The sequence below is a fragment of the Dermacentor andersoni genome, chromosome 7 (genome assembly GCF_023375885.2).
Source record: "Dermacentor andersoni chromosome 7, qqDerAnde1_hic_scaffold, whole genome shotgun sequence".
Taxonomy (NCBI): domain Eukaryota; kingdom Metazoa; phylum Arthropoda; class Arachnida; order Ixodida; family Ixodidae; genus Dermacentor; species Dermacentor andersoni.
Window position 1 is genome coordinate 3,433,261 of NC_092820.1, and position 24,942 is coordinate 3,458,202.

Sequence of the window (24,942 nt, forward strand, 5' to 3'; positions counted from 1 at the left end):
CTGGAGGAGGGAGATCTGTGCAGGTCTGGAGTTCAGTAGGGCGTGTTCAAAACAAGCGCAAGATGGCGGCCATCGGCCACCGCATTCGCAAATGGCGACGGCGCGAAGTTTGAACATCTTTGACCAAATTTTGCTGATTTCGCGTTCACCCTGGCCCCCTCAAGCGCGATTTTTTTAAAAATTTTCCCATTAAATTTAGCTTCTAGATTTCGCGGAGGGATTCTTGAATGTATAAGCGTAGCGAAAATGCACTTTTCCGAAAATCGACTTTTCTGTGATTTTTTGCCGTTTCAAGACCCGCGTCCCCCCTTAATCGTAACTACGTCGTAGGGAGGTACACATTAACGAGGTTTTACTGTAGTAGAATTTTATTGATTTCTTATACATGCTCTGAACCACCCCCTGATGTTGAAGCAAGAGGCAAAGAAAGCTTTGCTTTAAAACTTTTGTCCAGTGTCGTGAGCGTCCTTTTTTTTGTAATTTGTTCTTGTGGCTCAGCAGCATAGTTGACTTCAACATTTCCATGGTGGTCTCACTTAAAATCTGCACTGAACAGGCCTTGCACTGCTTCTAGCATCCTGGTTAGCACAGATGAGTGGTCCCAAGTGTGATCCCCTGACCAGAAAGAAGCTTCCTTTAATTGCAAAGCTTCCATTCCAAGAAATTTTAATGGGTCTTCACGTGTCACTGTAAATGTGTTCGCCACCACTTTGGGACCTATGGTGGATGGCACACGTGCCTAGGTATTACATATTTGTGCAGTGCAGTAGTTACGCAGTTTTTTTTTTTTCATTTCTTTAAGCTTCCTCTTCTTTTTATCAATACACATGCACTTCATTATGAATCTTTTACTTTTAGATGCAGCACACAAGCAGCAGTAAACTTAAAACAGAAGAGACTAACAAGCAACACATTTTTTAGATCACAGTGAACGTCTGTTGATGTTGATAAAATTCTATGTTGTGCCTGCATCAAGAACTTGCTTGAAGCAAGTACCCCTATGGCATCCCTTCACAATCAAAAAGCTTACGATGGAAGTTTGGAAACTGATGGGCAAATCGTTTTTGCAAACAACTTTTCGTAACACTTGATGCAACATTTGTAATGTGCTAAAATCAACCCAAAGTCATAAACCTAACGAATATTTTGGGAGAATTGGCAGGTAAGGAATGAGCATGCTAGCTGTCCATAATAGCACATTTTTTACATGCAGTTGTCATCAGTGACCACTGTGCAAGAGATTACGCATGCTGACCCAGCCCGAGGTCACTTAGTAGCAGCACGTGGGTTCACAGACTACTTGCGGCAAACATCAAGTGCCTAGTTATTACGCAGTTTCTTTATGTGCTTATTAAGTGGGAAGAAAAGCAGGAAACAATGGGTTTTTTTTTGTTTGTGTTCCTCTGTTGTGTTGTCGTCGTGTTCCAAGCTGATTCAAAGAATGCGCCCAGCTTTTCACCTTACTACATAACCTGCGTAACACAACTGAAACGGCTGGTGAATGCAATGTTCACTTCATTACATTGAACAGTGCATTGACTGAGCACTAAATGCATGACTATTACACGAAACACAGCACATGCAGTTTTTAGCCCTTACAGTGACAGATAGTACCAGTGTTTCACCACAGCAAAATTAACTTTTTTTTCTCCTCTGTCACAGACAATGCATATTTCCGATTTATTCTCGACAAAACATGCAAGTAATGTGCCCAAGTAATGTGCACAAGTTAAATGAGACTTCTTTATTATTTACTCATACATGAACCGCAGTGCTATTGAAGGCCAACTGTAACAAAATTATGGACCACGCAAAAAGCCCAGTTTCAGATCATTTAGAAAATTTTACGCTTGAAATAAGAGTGCGTGCTTCACAAAACGGTTGCAAGAATCAATGTTTTTCATACCAAAACTGGAAAAACCGCCGCCATTACCACTTGCTAGGAGTGACAGGTCGTCTGCTTTCCTTGCTTGGATACAGTTTCCATGAATCTGCAAACAGCTCTCGCATGTCTGCTAGCTGCACAGTTAAGGCACGGATCCACACGTGGTGCAGTTACGCTTATCGGTGAAAATTGGATGCTCTACTGTCTAGTGTGGCTGGTGCAGGAATAGAACATTTCGTATTGCACAGGGTGCATCGTGCACTAGTTTGGCTGACCAGCAGCCGGCCTATATACAGCTCACATTCACTAAAGCAAGCTGCCCTGTGGCAACAACTGATCGCCGCACTGCATGTCATGTTTAAAGTGCAGGGTAACATTTTTGCGATCTCAGCGTCCTCGGCATGACCTATTCAACTTCACCGGCCGCTGCCTGGTATGCTGGAAATGCCCGACTTGTCGACCGATCAGGCAATTACCGCCATCTGTAGTAAACAATGATAAGCAGCTGAGACTCTGCATGCCCAGGCTCTAGCCTGGGCATGCTGCTAAGTGCGTGAAAACTCATGGCTAAACAGGCCGGACTGCAGCCGTGATAAGCTTTCGCGCATTTCGCTCTGGCAGCATTACATTCCTGCATGGCTTACCGCCACAAATGCAGCATGCAGTTCCTGCTCGTTTCTAGCGCTGTGTCACAAAGGCTTTCGTTCGTCTACTTAAACACATCCAATGTAGGGATGTGCGAAATGCCTTGAAGATGATGTGCTACTGGAAATGATTGCTCAAGAATATCGCCCCTGAATACAACTTACCCTTGGTTTTTGTGCGCCATCGCGGTTTCTAGTACTTATAGTCACCCCGAGAAAGCATTTGCCAAGCAGGTTTTGATGGGCAAGTGACTGTGCTGTCGAAATGTAGCTTGTGCAGCTTCATCAACTGCAGTTTACATGTTTTGTGCACGTTGGCTGGTCCGTGTCGCACTTGCCTGCTGCTCCGCGGTGCATTCTTGCGCTCTGAAAGCTGACACTGGAAGGATGTGTACTGCACAGCCATCGCTCGTGTTCAAGTACATATTCGAGCACCTGAAGGCCACGCAATGCGCCAGCACTCTTGCAACCACTCAAATCACAAGTGCCACAGGGAGAACACATGACGAAAGACAGGTCTGTCAACTCGAAAACTATGAGCGAGCAATGCACCTGGCTGCCTAGGAGCAACTGAAAGATCAACAGTTGCGTACGGTTCTTCAATATTTGCCATATCCGCATCGCTACCGCTCTGCCGCCAGGCGCAAGTGTCGTCTGCGTAGGCGCTATTTAATAGCTGCTATAACAAAATTGGGTAATTAGCAGCCCTGCGGCTTTGCCAAGATTACTTTGAGAGCATACGCTAGGCATTCACAGTAAATTTAGCCGAAGTGAAATTGGCCTTTAAGGCATTATTGCCGAGGGCACATCATGGTAAAAGACATCAACACTGTTGCGGTAGTGAATCCAAAGCGACGAATGGTTCTTGGAAAAAAAGAATATTTAAGAACATCAATACTGGAAAGGTACAACCTAGGTTTAAATGGATGGTCGTTACGCGAGGACAGTGTGCGGGACCTTCAGATAGTCCAACGACCAGATTCCTGTACAATTTTGGAAGATTGAACAAAACAGCTTAAGGTGTAACCTGTTTCATCGTTCAAATAAAGTGATCCAGCCAAGTTCTTTCCACACTGCTCTTACACTTAGAAAGCGGTCGAATCTCCCAGAAACAAATCTTGCTGCGATGGATTGTTTTTTTTTGTTTTTTTTTTCTGAACCATTACATTATGGTTCCATCGTTTTGTCTGGCATACGAATGGGAAGATCCTCGTCCGCAAAGATGAAGGAATGAATGTAATTCATATCAAAGGAGCAAACGACCTGGACGATCTTAAATAAGTACTACGTGAGCACAGTACGTAAAGAAAGAAAAAATGATACAGTGTCCGTATCACCTTCCAAATGACCTGAACCGCATTGCTTCGTCTTTTTCATCTGCATCCATTAAAGTGTTACATATCAATGCACGATCAGTGAAAAATAAAGCAGAATTGCTAGAATTCTTCAGTGAATTTCAATTTAAGTTCTCTGTGATAATGTTGAGTGAAACATGGAGCACTAGCGCAGATAATGTCTATAGAATGGCAAATTATAGAACATACTACCTTAACAGACCTGTTGGTCGTGGCGGGGGAGTAGCACTACTGCTGGATGCGAATGAAAATTGTGAAATTTTGAGCCCATTCAGTACAATTACACCGGATTATGAGATAATGTCATTGTGTTTGGGTAAATTTCTTTACTCTGTCTGTTACCGCCCACCAAGCGGAAATGTAGCTTCTTTTTTTAAATTCTACGACAATTTTTTGTGTTATGTAGCAGACGGTGGTTACACGCTTATTGCTGTAGGTGATTTCAACATCGATTTGAGCAGTGATAATCATTGTACTAGAGAATTTAAGATGTTATTGGCTTCGAATGGTTTTATGAATGTGCTCGAAACACCTACTAGAATAACAGTTGAAAGTCAGTCTACTTTAGATTTGTTCATTACTAATTTCTCCCATCCTAAATTCGAGACTGGTGCTTTATCATGCCCTATCAGTGACCATCTACCAGTGTTCTTGTGCATGAAGACGGTAACCCAAACACTAAAACAGCCAAAAGGTATTACATACCAACGTATAACCAATGTTACTCTTGATAATTTTCGGGATGCTGTTGGGCAAGTTGATATTACGCATATTGCTCGCCTTAATAATGCCAATGAAGCCTATGATAAGTTTATTTATCTCTTTAAAGAGCTATACCACACCTACTTTCCCTCTAAAACATGTAAACAATCTCGAAAAATTCGCAAACCGTGGATCACCCCTGAGTTGCGGAATGAAATTAAGTATAAAAATAAGCTATACAGAAGGTTTATAATGACACGTGCGGCAGAAGATCTGCATTTATTTAAACAGTTTCAAAATAGGTTAACAAAAACATTGCGATCAGCTCGAACGGAATATTACTCCACATATCTACACGTGAAGAAGGGCCGCCATGATGTGATTTGGACCCGTCTAAACTCACTGCTACATTGTAATCAGTCACAAAACCATGTGCATAATTTAAATATTGGTGGTAAAGAGCTAACGGGAACTGAACTCGCAAATGCCTTCAATAATTATTTTACAAATACAAAAACTAATGGGTCGTTGTCGGAAATATATGAGTACATAAACTTTAATAATGATAATACAATATTTTTAGATCCTGTGACAACAGATGAAATACTAACTGTTATACTCAGCCTAAAAAATAGTAGATGCCGAGATATTGACGACATTCAGATAAAGCCTGTAAAATATGTTGCAGATATCATAGCGCCAACTATCACACATATTTTTAACCTTTGTTTAGCTACATCGATATTTCCAGAACAAATGCAGATTGCAAAAGTAACTGTTTTATTTAAAAAGGGAGATAGAAATGATTTCGGCAATGATAGACCTGTGTCCGTACTACCTGTCTTTTCCAAAGCACTAGAGAAAATTTTGCACTCTAGATTTACTAAATTTATAGATAAATACAATTTGCTAACACCATGTCAATTCGTATTCCGTAAAAATAAATCTACCGAACTGGCGCTCTTAGAACAAAAAGAGTACATTCTGTCACAATTTGAAAACAGATCTTTTGTGATTGGAATGTTCGTCGACTTCTCAAAAGCGTTTGATCTTGTGAACCATGAATTACTTCTAGAGAAACTATGGTACTACGGAATCCGAGGACAGGCTGCAAAACTAATAAAATCTTACTTGTCTAAAAGGCAACAAACGGTTAACATACATAATGCATATTCAGAAGTAAAACCTGTTTATTCTGGTGTCCCACAAGGCAGTATATTAGGACCACTACTTTTCAACATTTACCTTAATGACATTGTAAACATTAACCCAAATGCCAGATTCGTAATATATGCAGATGATACAAGCATTTTTTTCTCCGGAAATGACATTCACGAACTCATATAATCGTGCAACACGACGATGATCTCGCTGGAGAAATGGTCCCAATCTAATCATATGCGTGTTAATGAGGGCAAGACAAAAGCGGTAATCTTCAGGACGAAAAAATAAACTGGTTCCTCCTCACAAAAGTATCCTATTTAACTCCAAACAAATAGAAATAGTTGACCATTTTAAATGTCTTGGTGTAGTATTTTCTTCAACTATGTCATGGACAGCACATGGGGACCAAGCTGTCAAGCAATTAGCTAGAATAACTGGCGCAATTGGCTGCATTAGATACATTCTTCCCAAACCAATTAAACTGCTTCTCTACAATCATTATTTTATTCTCACATTAACTATTGCGAGCTGGTATGGGGCACTGCAACACCGTCCTGCCTACAGAAAATTTATATTTTGCAAAAAAAGTTTCTTCGCAATGTCTTTAATGCAAATTACGGAACAACCACCAAACACTTTTTTCTTGAAACTGGTATAATCAAAATTTTTAATTTGTATCAGTATCGGCTCAGCGTTCGTTTTAAAATAGAAACAAGAAATAATATAAGTAACATTCGGCACCTAGCCAACTTACAAGAAAATAAAAAGAGTTACCCTTTCAGACACCCCGAAAACTGGTTGGTGCCAACAGCACGCATCAATACCGGGAAAGAGCGCCTTCAACACACACTTCCTTCCCTGCTCAACGCGTACGAATCTGCTAACATCAACTTGTTTAACTGTACCCAACGAGATATACGTGCCATATGCAATTCATATGCACACGAATGTGCCACTGAATAATCACTAGGTATAATTAATGCTTAATATAGGATGTTTTCTTTGTTCTATATTTATTGTCTCCATTATTCTTTGTCATTTGTGCTGTTTGATGTTATTTGATGATTATGTTAAAGTGTAATCCTGCTTGTGACGAAGCAACTTGGTTTCTGCACATGTAAGTGCAGATAAGATTTTGTTTAGTCTTCGTATGTTCTTGCTATGTTTTTTTTTTTTTTTCTTTATTATGAAGCCACCATGTCTGCGATGAGATTGCCTGTCGTTGCTGCTTTGTATTTCGGGGCTGCGGCAAGCTGTTTACGACAGCTTTTTCTGCAGCTCCCCCTGTCTGTATTTTTTGAGGCAGAAATAAATTATTATTATTATTATAATATGCACACCACAAAATGAACACCACACAGGGCAAGGATACTCCAAAATTGATAAAACATACGTTTTATATGCTGCTTCTTTTATGTCAATGCCTACATGTTTCAATGCCGCTTGTGGCTGGGAGTGGCGTTCACGAACGCCTACCCTATCGTATGGGAATTACCGAGAGCCTGGAGTGCAACTCCTGCGGATGCGAGGAAACCATCGAGCACCGATTGTGTGCCTGCCCTCACTACGACGTACGTCTCTCTCTGCGGACAACTGTAAACCAATTGGACTCCAGATCATTCTCCGAGTCAAAGAGAGTCGGACCGAGACCAAACCCGTCACTGGCACAAAAAGCGATTTGTGCACTAGTACACTACTTGAAGTGCACCGGCTTAAGAGACTGTTTATAGCGTCCCTGTGCATCCTCCCACACGTACTGAGTGCCTACTCCCTCCCTTTTTTTCCTATTTCTATTCTCCTTTCCCACACCCCCAGTGTAGGGGAGCAAACTGGGTGCTCGTCTGGTTGACCTCTCTGCCCTTTCCTGTCCTTGCTCTCTCTCTTACATGTTTTAAACTTTGTTGCAAGAAGCCAAGGGCACGCCCTGCACATTTACGTTCACAGAAATGCTATTAGTGACACTATTTTTCTATGCACCAATGGAGAAGAATTTGTCTCATCAGCTACCCTTGCATAAAATACACAATCCACAAACAATCGTATCTGGGTTTCAATACCATCACAAATATTATTAATAAAAACAAGAGAAGTGGTCCCAACGCGGAGCGGAGCCTTGTGGCACACCAAATGTAACACTAACATCATCCGAGAAACTTCCATTCAAAACAACTGTTTCTTTTTAAACAATAAAAATAATCTTAAAACAGGTATGTTAGTGTTGGTGCTAGCAAGTTTCTACAACAAAAGTGAGTGCAACACCATGTCATACACTTTTTCTGAAATCCATAAATAGACGATGTATTGGAACTCTCTTACTGAGACAAGCAAGTTAAAAAAAAATTGAGGTGGTTTCGTGGGGCAAGAAAAGCCCTTTGTAAATCCATGCTGGCATTCCGTTAGGTACCCAATGGAGTTAAAATGACAAAAGCAAGCCGAATACAACATATGCTAGAGTAACTTGCAACATACAGTGAAATCTCCTCATAGCAAACTTCAGGGGATCGCGACAAATTGCTTGTTATTCTGAAAGGTCGTTATAGTGAAAGCCCCAAAATTAACTATCTTGCCCATCAAACTATCAGTTAGCAGTTGTCACTGTACGAAAATGTCACTGTTGGCTCTTGGCCTGCGCTGTTGCTATTTTCCATAGATTCAGCCGCCACGCACAACTGAAGCACCGTGTAGTAAGAGTGGTGCATGCAAGAGAGACACTGATGCCAAGAAAACCACCAACAGAGGAAGCCCCACATCACCTCCCCGAAATGCAATGTTTGTTTTTCACATTCCTTGCCAATGACACTGCAATTGTCTCACTCGAGGGGGACACAAACTATTTAAAAATGCAAGCAGTATGGCATCCCTGTGAGCACGGACATTACATTTCTTCACGTGCGTAGTTGGTATGGTCGCAGAAAGTTCAGTTCAGTTCAGTTCAGTTTTATTTCCTTAAAGACCCCTGTGCTAGGGGTATTACATAAGGGGTGGGTACAGTTGATAATGCAAATATAAACACAGGTATACAGAAAAAATTGTACATGGAAGCTACATTTTCGCAAGTGCATAAAAACAAATAATAACACGTGAAAAAAGCAGGTTATTGATTAGCCAACAAGGACACATTTTCGAGAAACGATGTCGGGCAAGTGATAGCAGCTACGTGGTGGGGAAGGGCGTTCCAATCTGATGCTGTGCGGGAAAAAAAAGACGAGGAAAAGTAGTTGTGTGGGAGCGTGGGCGTAAGACTTGTAATGGGTGCCTAGTTCGTAGCGATATGCGTGCGGGTGGTGTGATATAAGGCTCGTGAAATAAGGAACTGTAAAAAAACTTATGAAAGAGGCAAAGGCTAGCAGTAGCGCGGCGACGTGCAAGGGGCTGTAGATCAGATTTTGCTCTTAAGGATGATACGCTTACGTCGTATGAGTAGGATGAATGGATGTATCTGACGACGCGGTTTTGAAAGGACTCGAGCTCATTAACTAGATAGACTTGATATGGATTCCAGATGGGTGATGCGTATTCAACTTTCGGTCTGATAAGGGATTTGAAAGCTAGGAGTTTTACGTTCTGCGGGGCGTCACGCAGGTGTCGTCTCATGAAGCCAAAAGTTCGGTTAGCTGATGAAAGTATGTTAGAAATATGCGTACTCCAACTGAGACCACGAGAAAGTGTGACGCCCAAGTACTTAAACGATTCTACTGATTCTAAGGGAACGTTTACTATAGTATAAGAGGACAGGAAAGGGTTACGGCGACGGGTAAAAGATATATGTTTACATTTGTTGGGATTAAGAGTCATCAGCCAATTTTCACTCCAAGAGTGCACGTTGTTAAGATTTTGTTGTAAGGTGTTTTCGTCAGTAGCATTAGAAACTGGATGGTAAATCACGCAGTCATCGGCGAAAATTCGTATCTTACAAGATACGTGTTGGGGTAAATCATTAATGTAAATTAAAAAAAGAAGAGGACCGAGAACTGATCCCTGAGGGACTCCAGAAGTTACAGGGAGAAGAGTGGATGATTTGTCATTTACAGAAACGAATTGGTAGCGATCAGTAAGGAATGCTTCGAGCCATTGGAGTACGTCACTGTGTAAGTTCAAAGAAGAAAGCTTTAGTAGTAAGTGGCGGTGAGAAACTTTGTCAAAAGCCTTTTCATAGTCCAGAAAAATAGCGTCAGTTTATTGGTTAGAGTCAAGGTTTACATGTAAGTCGTGTAGAAACAGAGCTAGTTGCGTTTCGGTAGAGAAACCTTTGCGGAACCCGTGCTGTGCCGAATGAAAAAATTGATTTGCGTCCAAATGATTTATGATCAGGGAGTAGATGACGTGTTCCATGATTTTGCAAGGAAGACTAGTTAGAGAAATGGGTCGATAATTTAGCGGTGTGTTCTTATTACCAGACTTGTAGATGGGAATGACCTTCCCCACCTTCCAGTCGTGAGGCATGGAACCTGTAGAAAGTGACTGCGAGAATATAAGACACAAAAATGATGAAGAAATATATTTTGTATTTTTTAGCAGTTTAGAGTTTATACCATCTATACCTGCTGAGGATGAAAGTTTAAGGTTTTCAATTATGCGCAAAACACCATCAGGATAAAACACCACGCTCGGCATGCTAGAAACTATGTTGCAGGGGACATTAGTCAATGGAACGTTATTATCATTAGAAAATACTGACGAAAATGCGTTGTTAAATATGAGTGCGCACTCAGTTTCAGGCACGATTTCACCCATATCATCAACAAGAGTTACAGTGCGTGTGTTACTTGGGTTGATAACTTTCCAAAATTTCTTGGGGTTGTCTGTTAACATTTTAGGTAAGTCATTATTGAAAAAAGACCATTTGGCATTGCGGACAGCACGTAAGTATTCACTCTCAGCGGCGTAATATTTATCCCATGAAGTTGGGCTTGGTTTCAACTTGGCACTACGAAAAAGTCTTTTTTTCTTATTTTCCAACCTCTTTAAATTGTTATTGAACCAGGGATTCTGATGATTCGCACGGAATGTTAGTTTCGGAATATACTGGTTTGCTAGTTCATTCATTTTATTTCTAAACAGTTCCCAGTTGTCTTCAACAGACCGTTCATTGAATGAGGTTTCAAAGACTGCAAAAAAAGTGCATAATTCTTCATTTATAGCTTCAAAATTTGCTTTTTCATACAGGTTGATAGTTTTGCTGGAAAGAACACGGGGTGCTGGGGCAAAGTCAAATGTGGCATGAATTACACTGTGGTCGCTGATAGGGCGAAGGTAGGTAACCGATGATAATGTCTCTGGATGGTCAGTAAGTATAAGGTCCAAAATGTTTGCGCAGTCGCGCGTTACACGTGTCGGCTCTGAGATAAGCTGTGTTAAGTTGAAATTCAAACAGATGTCGATGAAATCCTTCGCCTCAGTGTTATTTATTGTGGAAGTTAGGTTATTCCAATCAATAATGGGAAAATTGAAATCACCGAACAGAAGGATATGGGCGTTAGGATGGCTTACTGTAATCTGGCATAAAGTACTGTTAAGTTCTGGTGAGAAGTTTGGATTACTGGTAGGTGGCCTGTAGCACACACCTAGAAGGACATATCGAGGGGAAGAGCGAATAAGAAGCCATAGTATTTCTAAGTTCGAAGAAATAATAATGGGTGTACAGGATAATTCACGACTACAAGCAATAAGAACGCCCCCCCCGCGTGCCTCTTGACGGTCGCAGCGATAAACATCGAAGTTTGGCAAGTCTTGGACTACTTCATCGTCCCTAATTTCACTTGTGAGCCACGTTTCTGTTATAACTAGCAAGTTGCTGTTAGATGACGTCACGAGATTTGATATTGCGTCACGTTTGGGAATGAAACTGCGGGCATTAGTGTAAACGATAGATAGGGAAAGGTTTTTCTTAGCGGCGGAAGGGCGGTTATTAACTGCATGAATTTTGTGCAATGACTGCTACTGAATATTTTTAACTGATTTCGTCGAATCGTCATATTCATAGTGCTGGGAACCTATAACGAGCGTTTTGAAACGCATGGAAAAAGGCAGAGATTGACTTTTGGCGTAGGCGATAAGATGTTTTCGGGCGTTCCGAACTGCGGGTGAAAAATCTTCGCTCACGCTATAATTTGTGCCTTTCAGTTTGCGGCCGTTAGACAGGACAGATTCTTTCGTTTTATATGACGCGAATTTGATAATGATGGGACGGTGCCGGTTAGGTGAATAGCGTCCAAGGCGATGAGCACGTTCAATATCTTTGGACTCAAGATTTACATTCATGATATCCGTGATTTCATCAATGATCAGCTTTTCTGATTCTGCAAAGGTTTCTTTGGGGTTAGTATCAGGAAGGCCATAGAAAATTAGATTATTCCTTCGGGAATAAAGAAGTGTGAACAAAGGAGGAGATGTGCCTTTGTTGCTCGGTAACACTTGTCTGGGTGGAGCATGTGCTCACAAAACCTGATGCTTTGTCAGAGGTGACAAAGCATCGGGTTTTGCGAGCACATGCTGGTTTTGTGAGCACAGCAAGGTTTTCTGAAGCTATGCACTGTGGCATCCGTTTTGTGCACCTTGTCAGCTAGCCTAATGTTCCGGCTGCTGTGAAGAATATACGTAAATCTAAGAAGCCCTAGATTTCTTAATGTTAATTCGTGGCACTGGGGCATTGCTAACATGAGATGAAAACTGAATAATGATCGTAAGCAGTGTGTTCAAGGGAACTGGTTGGTCCAAGTTTAGAATGAAAACAGGAACAGTGCAACACAGGACAAGCGTGTAAAGAGCACAGGACAGAGCACTGACTAGCAACCAAGAGCGTCCCTTTGTTGAGAGCGTCCCTTACGCTCTCAACAGAAGAACTGTACTATATCCGTGGCTGACGCTTATCCTTCTTGTCCTTCCTTTTCTGTTCTTTTTTGTCACATTCAATGATGTCTTTATATGCTGCTTCTGCAAATAAAGCATTTGGTTGCTAGTCAGCACTCTGTCCTATGCTCTTTATTCGCTCGTCCTGTGTTGCGCTGTTCCTGTTTTTATTCTGAATAATGATCATCATTCTGTTAAGTTCAGTATTCTGAAGCTCGCAGTACTGAAATATTTTTACACTGAAACTATAAGCAGTCAGCAGGGGATCTCTGAAAGGTTTGTTAATCTGAAAAGTTAGTTAATCTAGTGTTTGTAGTAATGAGGTTTCACTGCATAGGAGTAAGGGAAATAGGCCTATAATTTGAGACATTGCTCTTGGAACTGCCCTTGAATAAAGGCAAACATTAGCTAGTTTCCTATCAACAGGAGGTTTACCGTCTAAGAGTGATTTATTATAAATTATATAAAGATACGTTGCTACTGTACAAGCAACGTATTCAGTACCCTCGGGGAAATTCCACCAGGTCCTGTCGCCTTTGAGGCATCTATAGAGTCGAATTTCATTGTGCCATCAACTGATAATATGACCTCTTCCATAGCCGAGAATTGACCATAGCAGGGCTGTAGTTGAGTCGATTGCATGGGATGAAATACAGATTGAAAAGAGCTACTAATCAGTATTGCTTTTGCCAAGTTCTCTGTCGCTAAAGTTCGTTGGTGCATTAAATTGTGCACCCCAAGCCTCTTGGTCTTGCACCACTTAGAAAGACTATAATGATCCCATTCCGTCCCTTCTCATATTTTTTTCACGCTTTTATTTTTGTCATGCTCTTCTTTCCGTGTTCCCCTACCCCTAGTGCAGGGTAGCAAACCGGAGGTTGGAACTCTGGTTAACCTCCATGCCTTTCTCTCATTTGCATCTCTCTCTATAAATTTCAAAAAATTTCTTCTTGTTTAGGAAGCCAGACACACTATTCTGTAAATACTGTTTTATGCTTTGACATTACTTTTGCTGATATAAGACTGTCAACTCGCTTAGCTTACAAAAGTTACCCAGAGTTGTATGTCTGCAATATTTAGAATATCAGAGCAAGCTGGATATAATCTCAGAAGAAGCCAGGCATATACCTGCTCTTATTTGTCAACGATTAAACCAAAGCTAGAGAGGACAAGCATTTGGGACATCAACCCTGTGAGCATACTGCTGCCTTTTCTTCAAGAGCACATCGCCACCTACCTCAGCTCTCCGGGATTGTGCCTGGAAAAAGACGGCTTCACGGTGGCCGCACTTTGGGCAGGTGTGGTCCTCGGTGCGTGGCAGCGTGGGGTCATGCACCACGTCCGACACAATCTGCGTCAGCTCACTACACGAGAAGGCACAAACTCAGAACAGCTGCAGGACTTATGCAATTCATGCAAGTTTTGTGTTTGCAGTACAGGGCCATAGACTCTGCATATTTACAGGCATGCTACAATTCTGAAATTACTTGTTGAATTTATGTTGCACCTTCATGCGCAGTCACTTTTTACTTTTATTTTACCAGTTTCTTTCTGATGTCGTGTAAGCTTTGGATATGTTTTATTTTGTAGGTGTGTATGGCATGTACGAAGCTGAGTCAAGTGTTTCCTAATGTTTTCCAATTACTGTTTTTAATTAGGAAAAGATTACTTATTATGAGTATAAAATGTATGATGTTCCCTCCTATTGCCTGCAGTAAGAGGTGGGAAACCCACATATAGAATTTCTTTCTCTTTAATCTCAGTCTTCCATCAGCCTCTACTGATGGGAAATAAATATTACACCTCGGCACATGCAACCACATTCACTCTTGCCCTTGGCTTCACCATTTGGCTCTGTACCCCTTGATTGACGCCCACACCGACAGTCACCTCTTTCCAGCACGGAGATTGTCGAGGTCATTTGTGGGTGCAGGCTTGCAGCATTTTTAAGTCTAACTGTTCTCGCAGTTACAGCTGAATATTGATATACTGTATTGCAAATTGATATAACAACTTATTGGATAAAACAAAGCAAATTAATAATTAGACTGGTCACGTATGCATTCACAGGTTTTGTGCAGCCATTCTATGTGAACATAACGGTAACTTACAGAAATCCTTGGACTCTGGAGAAGTACCACCATCATAGAAAGCTAGTGTTACCATTCTGATAAACAACTAATTATGGACCAATATCCTTGACTCTATAGTCATGGAAAATTCTAGAACACAATATTCATAAACATACTATAGAATTTGTTTACTCAAACAACGTTCTAACCTCTCTTGAGCATGGTTTGAGCATAGGCCAATTAGTAAATTTAGTCTATGATGTCTCTTGTAACCTCAACCTATGTAATAAAGTGTATGTTATTTTCAACGGCTTTTCTGAAGCTTTTGATTCTGTTCTTCATTCTTAGACATTCTTCATTACACAAATTGAACACCATACTAAATAAATTTTGTTGAATCACCTCCTGTTAACATTATATCTAGGGTCTCACAAGAATCTGTATTTAGGTAGCGCTCCCATTATTCTTTCACGACATAATTTTATTTTGATAATTATATGGACATCAAGGTGCATTTTCACCATACTGACAGCGTGTAGGCCGCCAGCGCATGAAGGGCCCCCAGAGGGGCAAGTGATGCGCAGTGTGTTTGGTGGCTGAAGCAGCCTAGTTAAGGGAACACACTGTCAGGCTCCACTCAATCCACTCTGCAGGGGGGCGTGCCTTTTGCTGCTGGAACTAGTGCTCCTGATCAGCTGTGTGCATAAGCCAGTCTGAGTGACATGGACAGCAAACGTCAAGCTAAAGCTATTTAATACTTTCAGTAGGTGTTGACAAGCACATACTGTTCTCGTCTACGAATGAATTTTGTTTTTTTTAGGTCACGGAAGGGTGGAGCACCTTAAGCAATATCAAGTGGCACTTACTTCCAAAAAAGCAAGTTTCTTCATGCATCCATTTTCAATCACATGTATGGTTGTGACCCTTTAGCGCTTGTTTCTGCTGCTGCACATGTATGGTGGCGACCTCGCTCCAAAGGGGTATAAAGTTAACTCGTGCAATAGCAGGCTGCTTTTATACAAAACTTTTAATTTGCCTGGTCCTGAATATGCCTCCAAATTTTGGTGCTGTCCCACTGGTGCCCTCTATAAAATAGGTTTGCTTAAAACCTGCCACAATTCAGATTTTTTAACAAATCCTACTTTCACTGAAACAGGCACTACTGCCACAATACCTCCACCATGTGCTATGGTGTTATAAAACACTGAATCTCTAAAATTTCTGTGTGTGATTATTTTTTAACAGTAACCATATTGAACTTGCTAGCAAAGGTTGTACTTATACTCTGAACATGTTTTTTTTTTATACTGATTCCAATACAAGCAAACAGTTTTCATTTTAACATACAGCTCAGTCTACTTATAACAATATCAAGACCGAAAAAGGTGACCATTATAACCGATCATCGCTACATCTTGAATGCCATTCGAAAAAAAAATAAAGTTAAAGAAAGAAAAAGAAAAACAAATACATATTTGAAGCTCCGAAACCAAATTTGCCTTTTGCACTAAAAAGAAACATTGTAGAAAGTAGGCAGTGAAAAATAACATGCCTATTTTTACCTCTAAAGAACGAATGAAGTATTAGGAGCTGCAGAAAGCTGCACTTGCTTTTGCGAGAGTTTCAGGTTCACAATTGCAGTGTGCATCACGTCCAACTGCTGCACAAACAGTGGCAGCAATAATTTAGCATGCATGAAATCAATGAGCGACTCGATCAGGGTCAGTGTCAAAGAAAGACCATTGTCAATCTCATTGTCGCTGTCGTGACGATTGCCCTGTTGGATATCTCTTTGCAGAACGAGGCAGCACTATCTGCTCTCAGAAACTCCTTCATTCAAGCACCACCTACTTTATCGTCAGTAGTGACGTGCTTCCAGAGGTCACTAATGTCAGTGGCTTCCACCATGTTCATGGAAAACAAGGGGAAGGGGGGAGATGGAAATACAAGACAAGGAGCAAAACAAGAGCGAGGTGAAATCAGGAGCCAATGTTTCGACAAGTGGACTTGTCTTCTTCAAGGCACCTTGAAGAAGACAAGTCCACTTGTCGTAACCTTGGCTCCTGCTTTCACTTTGTTCTCGTTTTGCTCGCCTTCCACCATGTTTGTTTCACTATCGTGGAAGTTTCACCCTGGCACACAAAGCACGCCTTTTCCGTTGATCAGCATGGCCCCTGGTTGCAGTTGTCATGATCGCGGCGCTCCTGTACTGGCTCGTATTTCTTTTGAGTCTTGCAAAATTTTCGGCTTCGTCTCAAGCGACACAGCTTTGCGCTTTGTCCGCACCATCTTCTACTAACTGGGCTGCTTCCACAGAAGGGCAGGTGCAACTTCGTTTTGCTTTTTTTGTTTTTTCCTTCTTTCTCTCTTCACAAGCTTAGTTACATAGCATGGTGGAGCACGATTGCGGGCAACGCGGACATGAAGCAGCTGGCACCATGTCGTGGCATGCTGCGCCAACTTGCGATTCTCTCCGTGGCTTTTGCAGTTGGTGCACGGGCAGGGTGCAGTGAATGGCAGCAGATACAAACTAATGTAGGCAAACATTTCTCCCCGTCTCGGCATCGTTCGTTAAAAGGGAACCTAGCAAACCAAATGTCACAATTATTCTCTATGGAAAACGCTGTCCAGAAGGCAAAATTTTGATCGTTATATCTGATATGTGGTGAAGAAAATATTTTTATAATATGAGTTTTTTGTCATAGCCCTAATGCATAAGTTAATACTCTTAAGTCGACTCATCGTTATAAACAATGTATTGTTATATGTGGTCTGCACTGTAAACAGCTTTTGAATTAACTGTGTTGCACTGTTTGTTACTTGCTATTCAACGAGTTTTTACTAACCATACGTGAGCACCTTTAGGATATGGAAGTTAATTTACCCACACGGTCGAACCCACTTACTTATAATGATACTGGTTTTAACAATATATCGGTCATAACAATGAGAAGCGTCAACGTTTTCTATGGTGAAATAATCCACTTACTACAATGCCCCGCATTTTAGACACTGCAGGCAAGTGCTAGGTGATGACCAAATGCAGTCACAGTGCGTCGCAAAGGTTTTTGCTTTCACTGTATACCACGGTGCATCAGCTTGGTGTCCCCAGCGCTTCAAGTATTGTTCAAGCACTGTAAGTATTGTTCACTACCGACCGCACGTACCCAGTCTTTCCGCCATTCGATCTGATGAGGCCGTGGTGAAAAATGATTCAAGTGTATGGCCTCACCAGCTTCTGTCATGTTTCAGTAACTGTGTGCACCCAAAAAATGCAACATGTTTGATCAGATTTGGTTTCACGTGGTATTTTCACAATGCAGAACAGAAAAAACTACGGAACATATTAAATCAACGCAGCTGACGGATACACCTGCTGTGCCCCACATGGACGTCCCATGCCATTACATTTGTGGCACCAGTGCATGAAAGCACCATTGGTCCAAACTCCTCCCACACCTGGTGCCTATAGCCACTGTGCTACTACAGCAGGTAAACAACTGCGACTCTGTCTGAATAAATGTGCTGACTCTTGCATTCATGCTCAAGTTCATGCAATCAATTCCCTCAAGTACAGCTGTGTTGTGTTGTGTTGGGTTTAATGGCGCATAAGCTACTCAGGCTATCATGCACCAAACGCAAGGTCAGATTTCTTTTTAAAAAGTTGGGTCACCTCAGCGACTATCCTTGTCTGGGCAAGGACTCCGAGGATCCCAACAAACTAAAGACCACAGTCTTCTTCTCAAATATAAGAAGGTGGGAGAGGTGCAGACCAAGATGAAGTTGGGGATAGGCTCATTTATAGTTTTTCAATGATACCTGCTTCTCTTAAGAAGCTAATAACATGTGTGGTATCCACTAGTGCATCTTCGCCTAAAAACAATGCTGGGTGAAAGGGGATGTGTTGATTATAAAACAAAGTAAAGTATTTTTTCCTTAGTGTTTCGAGTTTTACGCATGTTAATAGGATGTGGTTTACAGTAAGTTCATTTCCGCATTATTCACAGCAAGGCTTGTCTTGTTTTGTCAGGAGGAAGTTGTGTGTAAGGTGCGTGTGTCCTATGTGAAGGCGACATAAAATTACTTCGATGAAGCGTTCTTGGTGTTAGCATGACTTCCATTCTTTTATTACAGGTTTCACTAGGTGTAGCTTATTGGTTACTTCATTATTCCATGTAGTCTGCCATTTTTTTCTCAGTTTATGGTTCACTAATTGCACACAATCTTTGTAAGGAATTCTTGTTTTGATGATTTTTTTATGTCGAGCTTTCGCTGCACATTCATCTGCTTTTTCGTTGCCACCGATTCCGACGTGACCCAGCAAAATTTTATGTTGTGTCCTTTTCTAGTGGTTTTTCTTATGTTATGTAGGATGTCGCCGATTAATGGTGTAATTGCATTTCTAGGGTGAAGTGCTGTTAGTACGCTTAGTGAATCTGTGTAAATTATGCTGTTTTTAATGTTCTCATTTAATATTTTTTCTATAGCTAGAGAGATCACGTAACACTCTGCAGTAAAAATGGATGCACACTGAGGTAGGCGTACCGTTTTTTCCCAAATGTTTTGTATCGCGGCACTGCCAACGTATCCTGCCGATTTGGAGCCATCAGTATAAAACGCTGTGTACGCCACATATTTTTCGTTTAGTGCTAAAAATTCTTGTATTATGTGTTCATGTGGTGTTTTTTTTTTTTTTTTGAAGATGTGTTAATGTGAAGTCACACACTGAAGGCTGGCAATACCAAGGTGGGAGTGGATCGGGTTTTCGGGCTATTTGAGGCAATGTGTCCCTTATATATAGTTTTTGGCATCTCTCCTCGAAGTGGAGAAGGAGTGGTCTTATTGCTTGGGGTTTGTTGGTAAATAGTCTTCGTGATGGGCACCTTGTAACTATTGGGTAGCAGATGTGTTTCGGCAGTGAACAAATTTTGAGGATGTATGAGCATGTAAGCATGATTCTTCAGTCGGAAAGGGGCAGTTCATTTGTTTCTACATACAGACTGTGTATAGGAGACGTCCTGTATGCACCAGTTGAAAGACGTAAACCTAAATTATGTACTGGGTCAAAGCGGTTCAAATATGACATCCTTGCTGAGCCATACACTATGGAACCGTAGTCTAAGCAGGAGCGTATAACAGAACGGTAAATGTGTAGGAGGCACACCCTATCAGAACCCCAATGTTTGCGTGAAAGGACCTTAAGTATGTTCAGAGATCGAGATGCTTTCTTTTTCAGCGCGTTGATGTGCGGAAGGTAGGTGAGTTTCTTGTCAAAAATTATGCCTAGAAATTTGTGCTCGTTTTGGACAGGTCATTTGGCTTCGTTCAGGTGTAGGGTGGGGTCTGTCTGTACTCCTCGTTTGAGTCAAAAGAGAATGACCACAGTTTTCTGTGGAGAAAAGCGGAAACCATTTCTGTCTGCCCATGCTGCTAGTTTATTTATTGTAAGCCGTAGCTGTCTTTCGCACGTTGATATGTTTGTTGATGTGCAGGCTATCTGAAGATCGTCGGCATATACTGAATACATAATGGGCTTTGGGATTATTTGTTAATGGAATTCATTTTTATAATAAAAAGTGTTGTGCTTAAAATACACCCCTGAGGTATTCCATTTTCCTGAAAAAAATTTTTAGACAGGATTGAGCCTAGGCACACATGGAACGAACGGTTAGACAAAAAATCTTTTATGCAGTTCAACATCCTGCTGTGGATGCCAAGGTCGGCCAGATCTTTAAGAATTCCGAACCTCCAGGTTGTGTCATATGCCTTCTCTAAATCGAAAAAAAAACAGCAAGGCAGTGTTGTTTGTGTATAAATGCTTCTCTTACTGTGTTTTCAAGACGAACGAGATGGTCATTAGTGGATGATCCTTTTTTAAAACCACATTGATGGATATCGAGCAGCTCACTGGTATCTAGCACGAAGGTTAATCTAATATTCAGGACATTTTCGCTTCGCAAGGCAGCTAGTAAGGGCGATTGGCCTATAGCTACTGGGGGAGGTTGGTGGTTTTCCGGGTTTCAAAAATGGAACAATTATAGCTTTCTTCCATGCTTCAGATATCTTCCCCGATATCCAAATTTTGTTAAAAAATTTAAAAGGGCTTTTACGGCATGTTCAGAGAGATGGCCTAGCATTTGGTAATGTATTCTGTCGGGGCCAGGTGCAGTTTTTTTACCAGCGGACAGTACCCTATGGATTTCTTGAACTTTAATTAAAGTATTGTATGGTTCATTTCTGCTGCCATTTATCGGTAGTCTTTGTTTCTCAGCTGTGTTTCTGAATTTTAGAAATGATTCTGTATAGTGTGATGAACTGGAAGCTGCGGAGAAATATTCACCCAATATGTCTGCCTGTTCTTCTATGCCTGTCTGTATACCGGGGGCTGTGAGAAGTGGAACTGTGAATGGGGAATAGCTGTTATTTAGCTTTCGTACCTTCTCCCACATTTGCTTTGATATGGTTGAGCTGTTTATAGAGGACACGTAGCTTTGCCATGAATTCCTTTCAGCACTGCGGCGGATATATCGAGCTTTTGCTCTCGCTTTTTTAAAGCTAATAAAGTTTTCTGCCGTTGGATATCTGCGAAATATTCCCCAAGCTTTGTTTTGTTCTTTTTTCGCTTCTCTACATTCTTGTGTATACCAAATTTTGTGATATTGTTTTACTACTCCAGAGGACTGAGATATAGCTAGGTTTGCAGCGTCAATAATACAGTTTGTAACAGCTTCATTTAGTTCGTCTATGGTGAGATTATCTGACAATTTTTTCTAGGCTGGCTTTCTCTTGAAAAAGGGCCCAGTCGGCTAAATGGAGCTTCCACCGTTGTGGTTTTGTCGGGATTACTTCCGGTGAGGATTTTAAGCTGATCAGTACAGGTAGGTGATCGCTTCCATATGGGTTGTCTAGTACGTCCCATTTTAATTCAGTGAAAATAGAGGGTGAACAAAAGGAGAGATCGATGCAGCTCATTTTTCCTGAGCTAGGTGAACAATAGGTTGGTTTTCCAGTGTTTAGTAAACATAGGTTATTATTCAGCATAAGATCCTCAATAATTTGGCCTCTTTTATCAGATTTGTCACTACCCCAAAAGCTGGAGTGCGAGTTAGAATCTCCGACTATCAAATATGGCTCGGGTAACTGTTCTAAAGGTGCTCCAGTTCAAGCATAGTTACTCCTAGATGTGGCTCCAGATATACACAGCATAAGGTAATTGTTTTAAATGTGTGCAGAATGGCTGCCACGGCTTCTAATTTAGTATTAAGATGGTGTTCTTTAGCTGCGATCCCCTCTTTAACTATAATAGCAACGCCACCTGAGAGCCTGTTTGCGTGCTCTCGGTCGCAGCGGAACACCTTATACTTTTTAAGTATGTTTTCATGTTTGGAACCTGTGTATGTTTCTTGTAGACACACGGCCACGGGTGAGAGGGTGGTCAGTATGTCTTTTATGTCATTTATGTTATGTAAAAGTCCCCTGCAATTCCAGTGTATGAAAGCCATTTTACATTATATGTGTGGAGTGAAAGAGGATCTAAGTTGTGTTTTCAGGCCACTTGATTGGAAGCCTCTCTTTATTGTGGCGATCCAAGGAGCCCCGCCGTTCACCCGACGTCGACAGTACAGGGCTTTCTTGACTTGTGTCCATTGTATCCTCAGATACGCTGGACGCCCGTGCTGGACGCACGGTTTCGTTCAAGTTGGGCCTCACCGTGTGGGGAGGGACCCTAGAGCCTGCTGACCTGGGGGTCCGCACGGCTTGCTTTTGAGGTAGTGGCGCAATGCTAGCTGCGTCCACTGTGGGCGCTGGAGTCTCTGCCCAAGCCTCACTGTGTGTGACCTGGGCAGGCTGGGAAGGCCGCTGTGTTGCCGCGCCCTGTTGCAGCACAACGGAATAGCTTTTTTTTTTCACCAATGAAAGTCGCTTTCGCGCTTCCCTGAAAGTGATATTTTCTTTTACTTTGAGTGTGATTATCTCTTTTTCTTGTTTCCATGTTGGGCAGGCACGCGAGTAGGCAGGATTATTGCCCTTGCAGTTTATACAATGGTGTAATTCAACTTCACAGTTGTCTGAAGGGTGATCATGGGAAGCACACTTAGCACATGTGGTTTGGCCCCAGCAGCTTTGTGAGCTGTGGCCGTACCTTTGGCATTTGAAACAGCGCCGCGGGTTGGGTATGTACGGTCGGAGTTTCAGATTAGTGTAGCCTACCTCCACAGATTCAGGCAGTGCGCTCAATGCGAACGTTAGGACGAAGTGCGTTGTTTCGATTTCCTTGTTTTCCCGTCTGATCTTTATTCTGTACACATCTGTGACATTTTGTTCTTTTAGTCCGTTAAGGAGTTCTTGTACGGTCATATACTTAAGGTCATCGTCGGAAATGACACCACGAACAGTATTCAGTGATCGGTGAGGGCTGATTGCTACGGGAATGTCACCAAAGGCTGTTACTCCTGAAAGTTTCTCGTACTGATGTTGGTACAACAATTCCAAAAGAAGGTCCCCATTTGCTAGTTTCTTTATTTTATATCCTTGTCCAATGGTGTCGGTTAGGGTCCTTGTAACATTGAAAGGAGAGACATATCGTGCAGAAATTTCTGAATGCTCACTATGAACTACGTGGAATTTGGGAAAGTTGCTTTTGGTTTTCGTGAAGAACTAGGCAGTGACATCGGTGCACCCTCTCTTGTTAGGAGGGCGATCGCTTGAAGCAAAAGAGTTGGCCATAAAATTTGTATTTTTTGGTTGCGGTACCAGCCGCCCACCACGGAGCCCAACGAGGGGACGGGACAGGAGCTTGCAAGCAAGCCCTCCCACGCCAGCTGTATACTGCGGCTATAACCCAACATGGCGTAACTCAGGGTAGTTAGCCGCACAAAGGTTAGCCCTAGCTGCCAGGAAAGGAAGGAACAAGAAGTGAAGAGAAGACAGGAAAGATGGAAAAGTGGGAGAGAAAGACGAAGATTGGAGAGGAGGACAGGAAAAGGCGACTGCCGATTTCCTCCAGGTGGGTCAGTCTGGAGGTGCCGTCTATGTGAAGCCGAGGCCGAAGAGGTGTGTTGCCTCCGCCGGGAGGCCTTAACGGTCCGAACACCCAGCATCGGCTCAACCTCCAGGATCCCCCTTTCCCCAGACACGGCTAAGCCGCGCACGGCTACACGCGGGAGGGTCCAACCCTCGTGTGCTCGGGTATGTGGTGTCGCAACACACCAAACGCCTGCTTACGCAGACGCCCCTGCGGGGTCAAGTACAGCTATGTGGTACTTATACGCACACAACTTTTGGAACTGAATGTGGTGTACAGCTAGCACTATACACGCACACACAGAAAATGACGACAGCCAGAACAAAGCAAGCAAGAGGCACTACTCACTCGACTTCGTGGGTGATCTTGTTCACATAGATGCAGTTGTTGTCAGCCTCCTGCTGGTAATCACAGTTGCGGCACTGCAGAATGCACAAAAACACAGCTCATGTTAGTGGGCAAAATGCAACAAATTATTATTTTTTACTGTGCTGGATAATCAGGACAAAAAAAAAAAGAAAAAAGCTGGACACATTTCAGGCCTACACCTCCTAAAGGCTGTGTGTGCCGAAGAACTAACGCTATTAAACGGACAATTTTATTGCGATATAGTTATAGCGACACGATCAAATCCTTGCCGCGCGCTATGTGCTGTATGTGTGAGTAAAGCGTGCGAAGGTGAGCCAGCGAACGCGGCTCAATGTCGCCAGTGCGAGCGAGGAAGTCGGAGCAGAAGCGCACCCTTTTCTGTCATGCACGAGGTATGGGGATGGAACCCGTGCCTCGCACAGCCGCACCGTGTGGGCGCTACATGTCGAAAACGATCTGCAACGTGGCCAAAGTGCGTGCCCGTGCGGGCCTCATCTTTAAAGCGATCTGCAATGTTTGCAGAGTCCGTATAGTGCCAGTAGCTTCGAATGTGCTATGCTTTCAATGTTTTGTCCACATTGAAGCAAGAGATTAATGAAGGTCAAATTGCTCGTTCCTGCTGCTGCAATTCCTCACTCCAGCGTTTTCACAGTGAGTTTCCGCAGTCATAGACCGTGATATGCTCATGTTTATTTGTGCGCACGTGACACTGTGCTTGTTAATTTAGTTAATAAGCGAATGTTTACAAGTTTATTATGAAAAAAGTGTTTACGAAAATGGTCTATTATGAAAGTGTTTCACATGCCAAGTCATTGACGGTTGTGAAACACGGATGTTCATTATTAGAGTGCACTTTGAGAAAATAGGTGAAGCTGAT

General features: G+C 42.1%; 1 protein-coding gene across 2 annotated transcripts in view; it reads right to left on the reverse strand.

The window, feature by feature from the left end:
* The window catches only part of Polr2I (RNA polymerase II subunit RpII15), a 74,816-nt gene that overhangs the window by 33,997 nt on the left and 15,877 nt on the right, over positions 1-24,942 (reverse strand). The window contains exons 3-4 of one of the 2 annotated variants that reach the window (XM_050182512.3): positions 24,045-24,118; positions 13,837-13,963 (exon numbers count right to left, since the gene is read on the reverse strand). In XM_050182512.3, coding sequence (XP_050038469.1) covers positions 13,837-13,963; positions 24,045-24,118 — 201 coding nt within the window. The remainder of the gene's footprint in view (positions 1-13,836; positions 13,964-24,044; positions 24,119-24,942) is intronic. The other variant, XM_055073244.2, reaches the window with a different exon arrangement.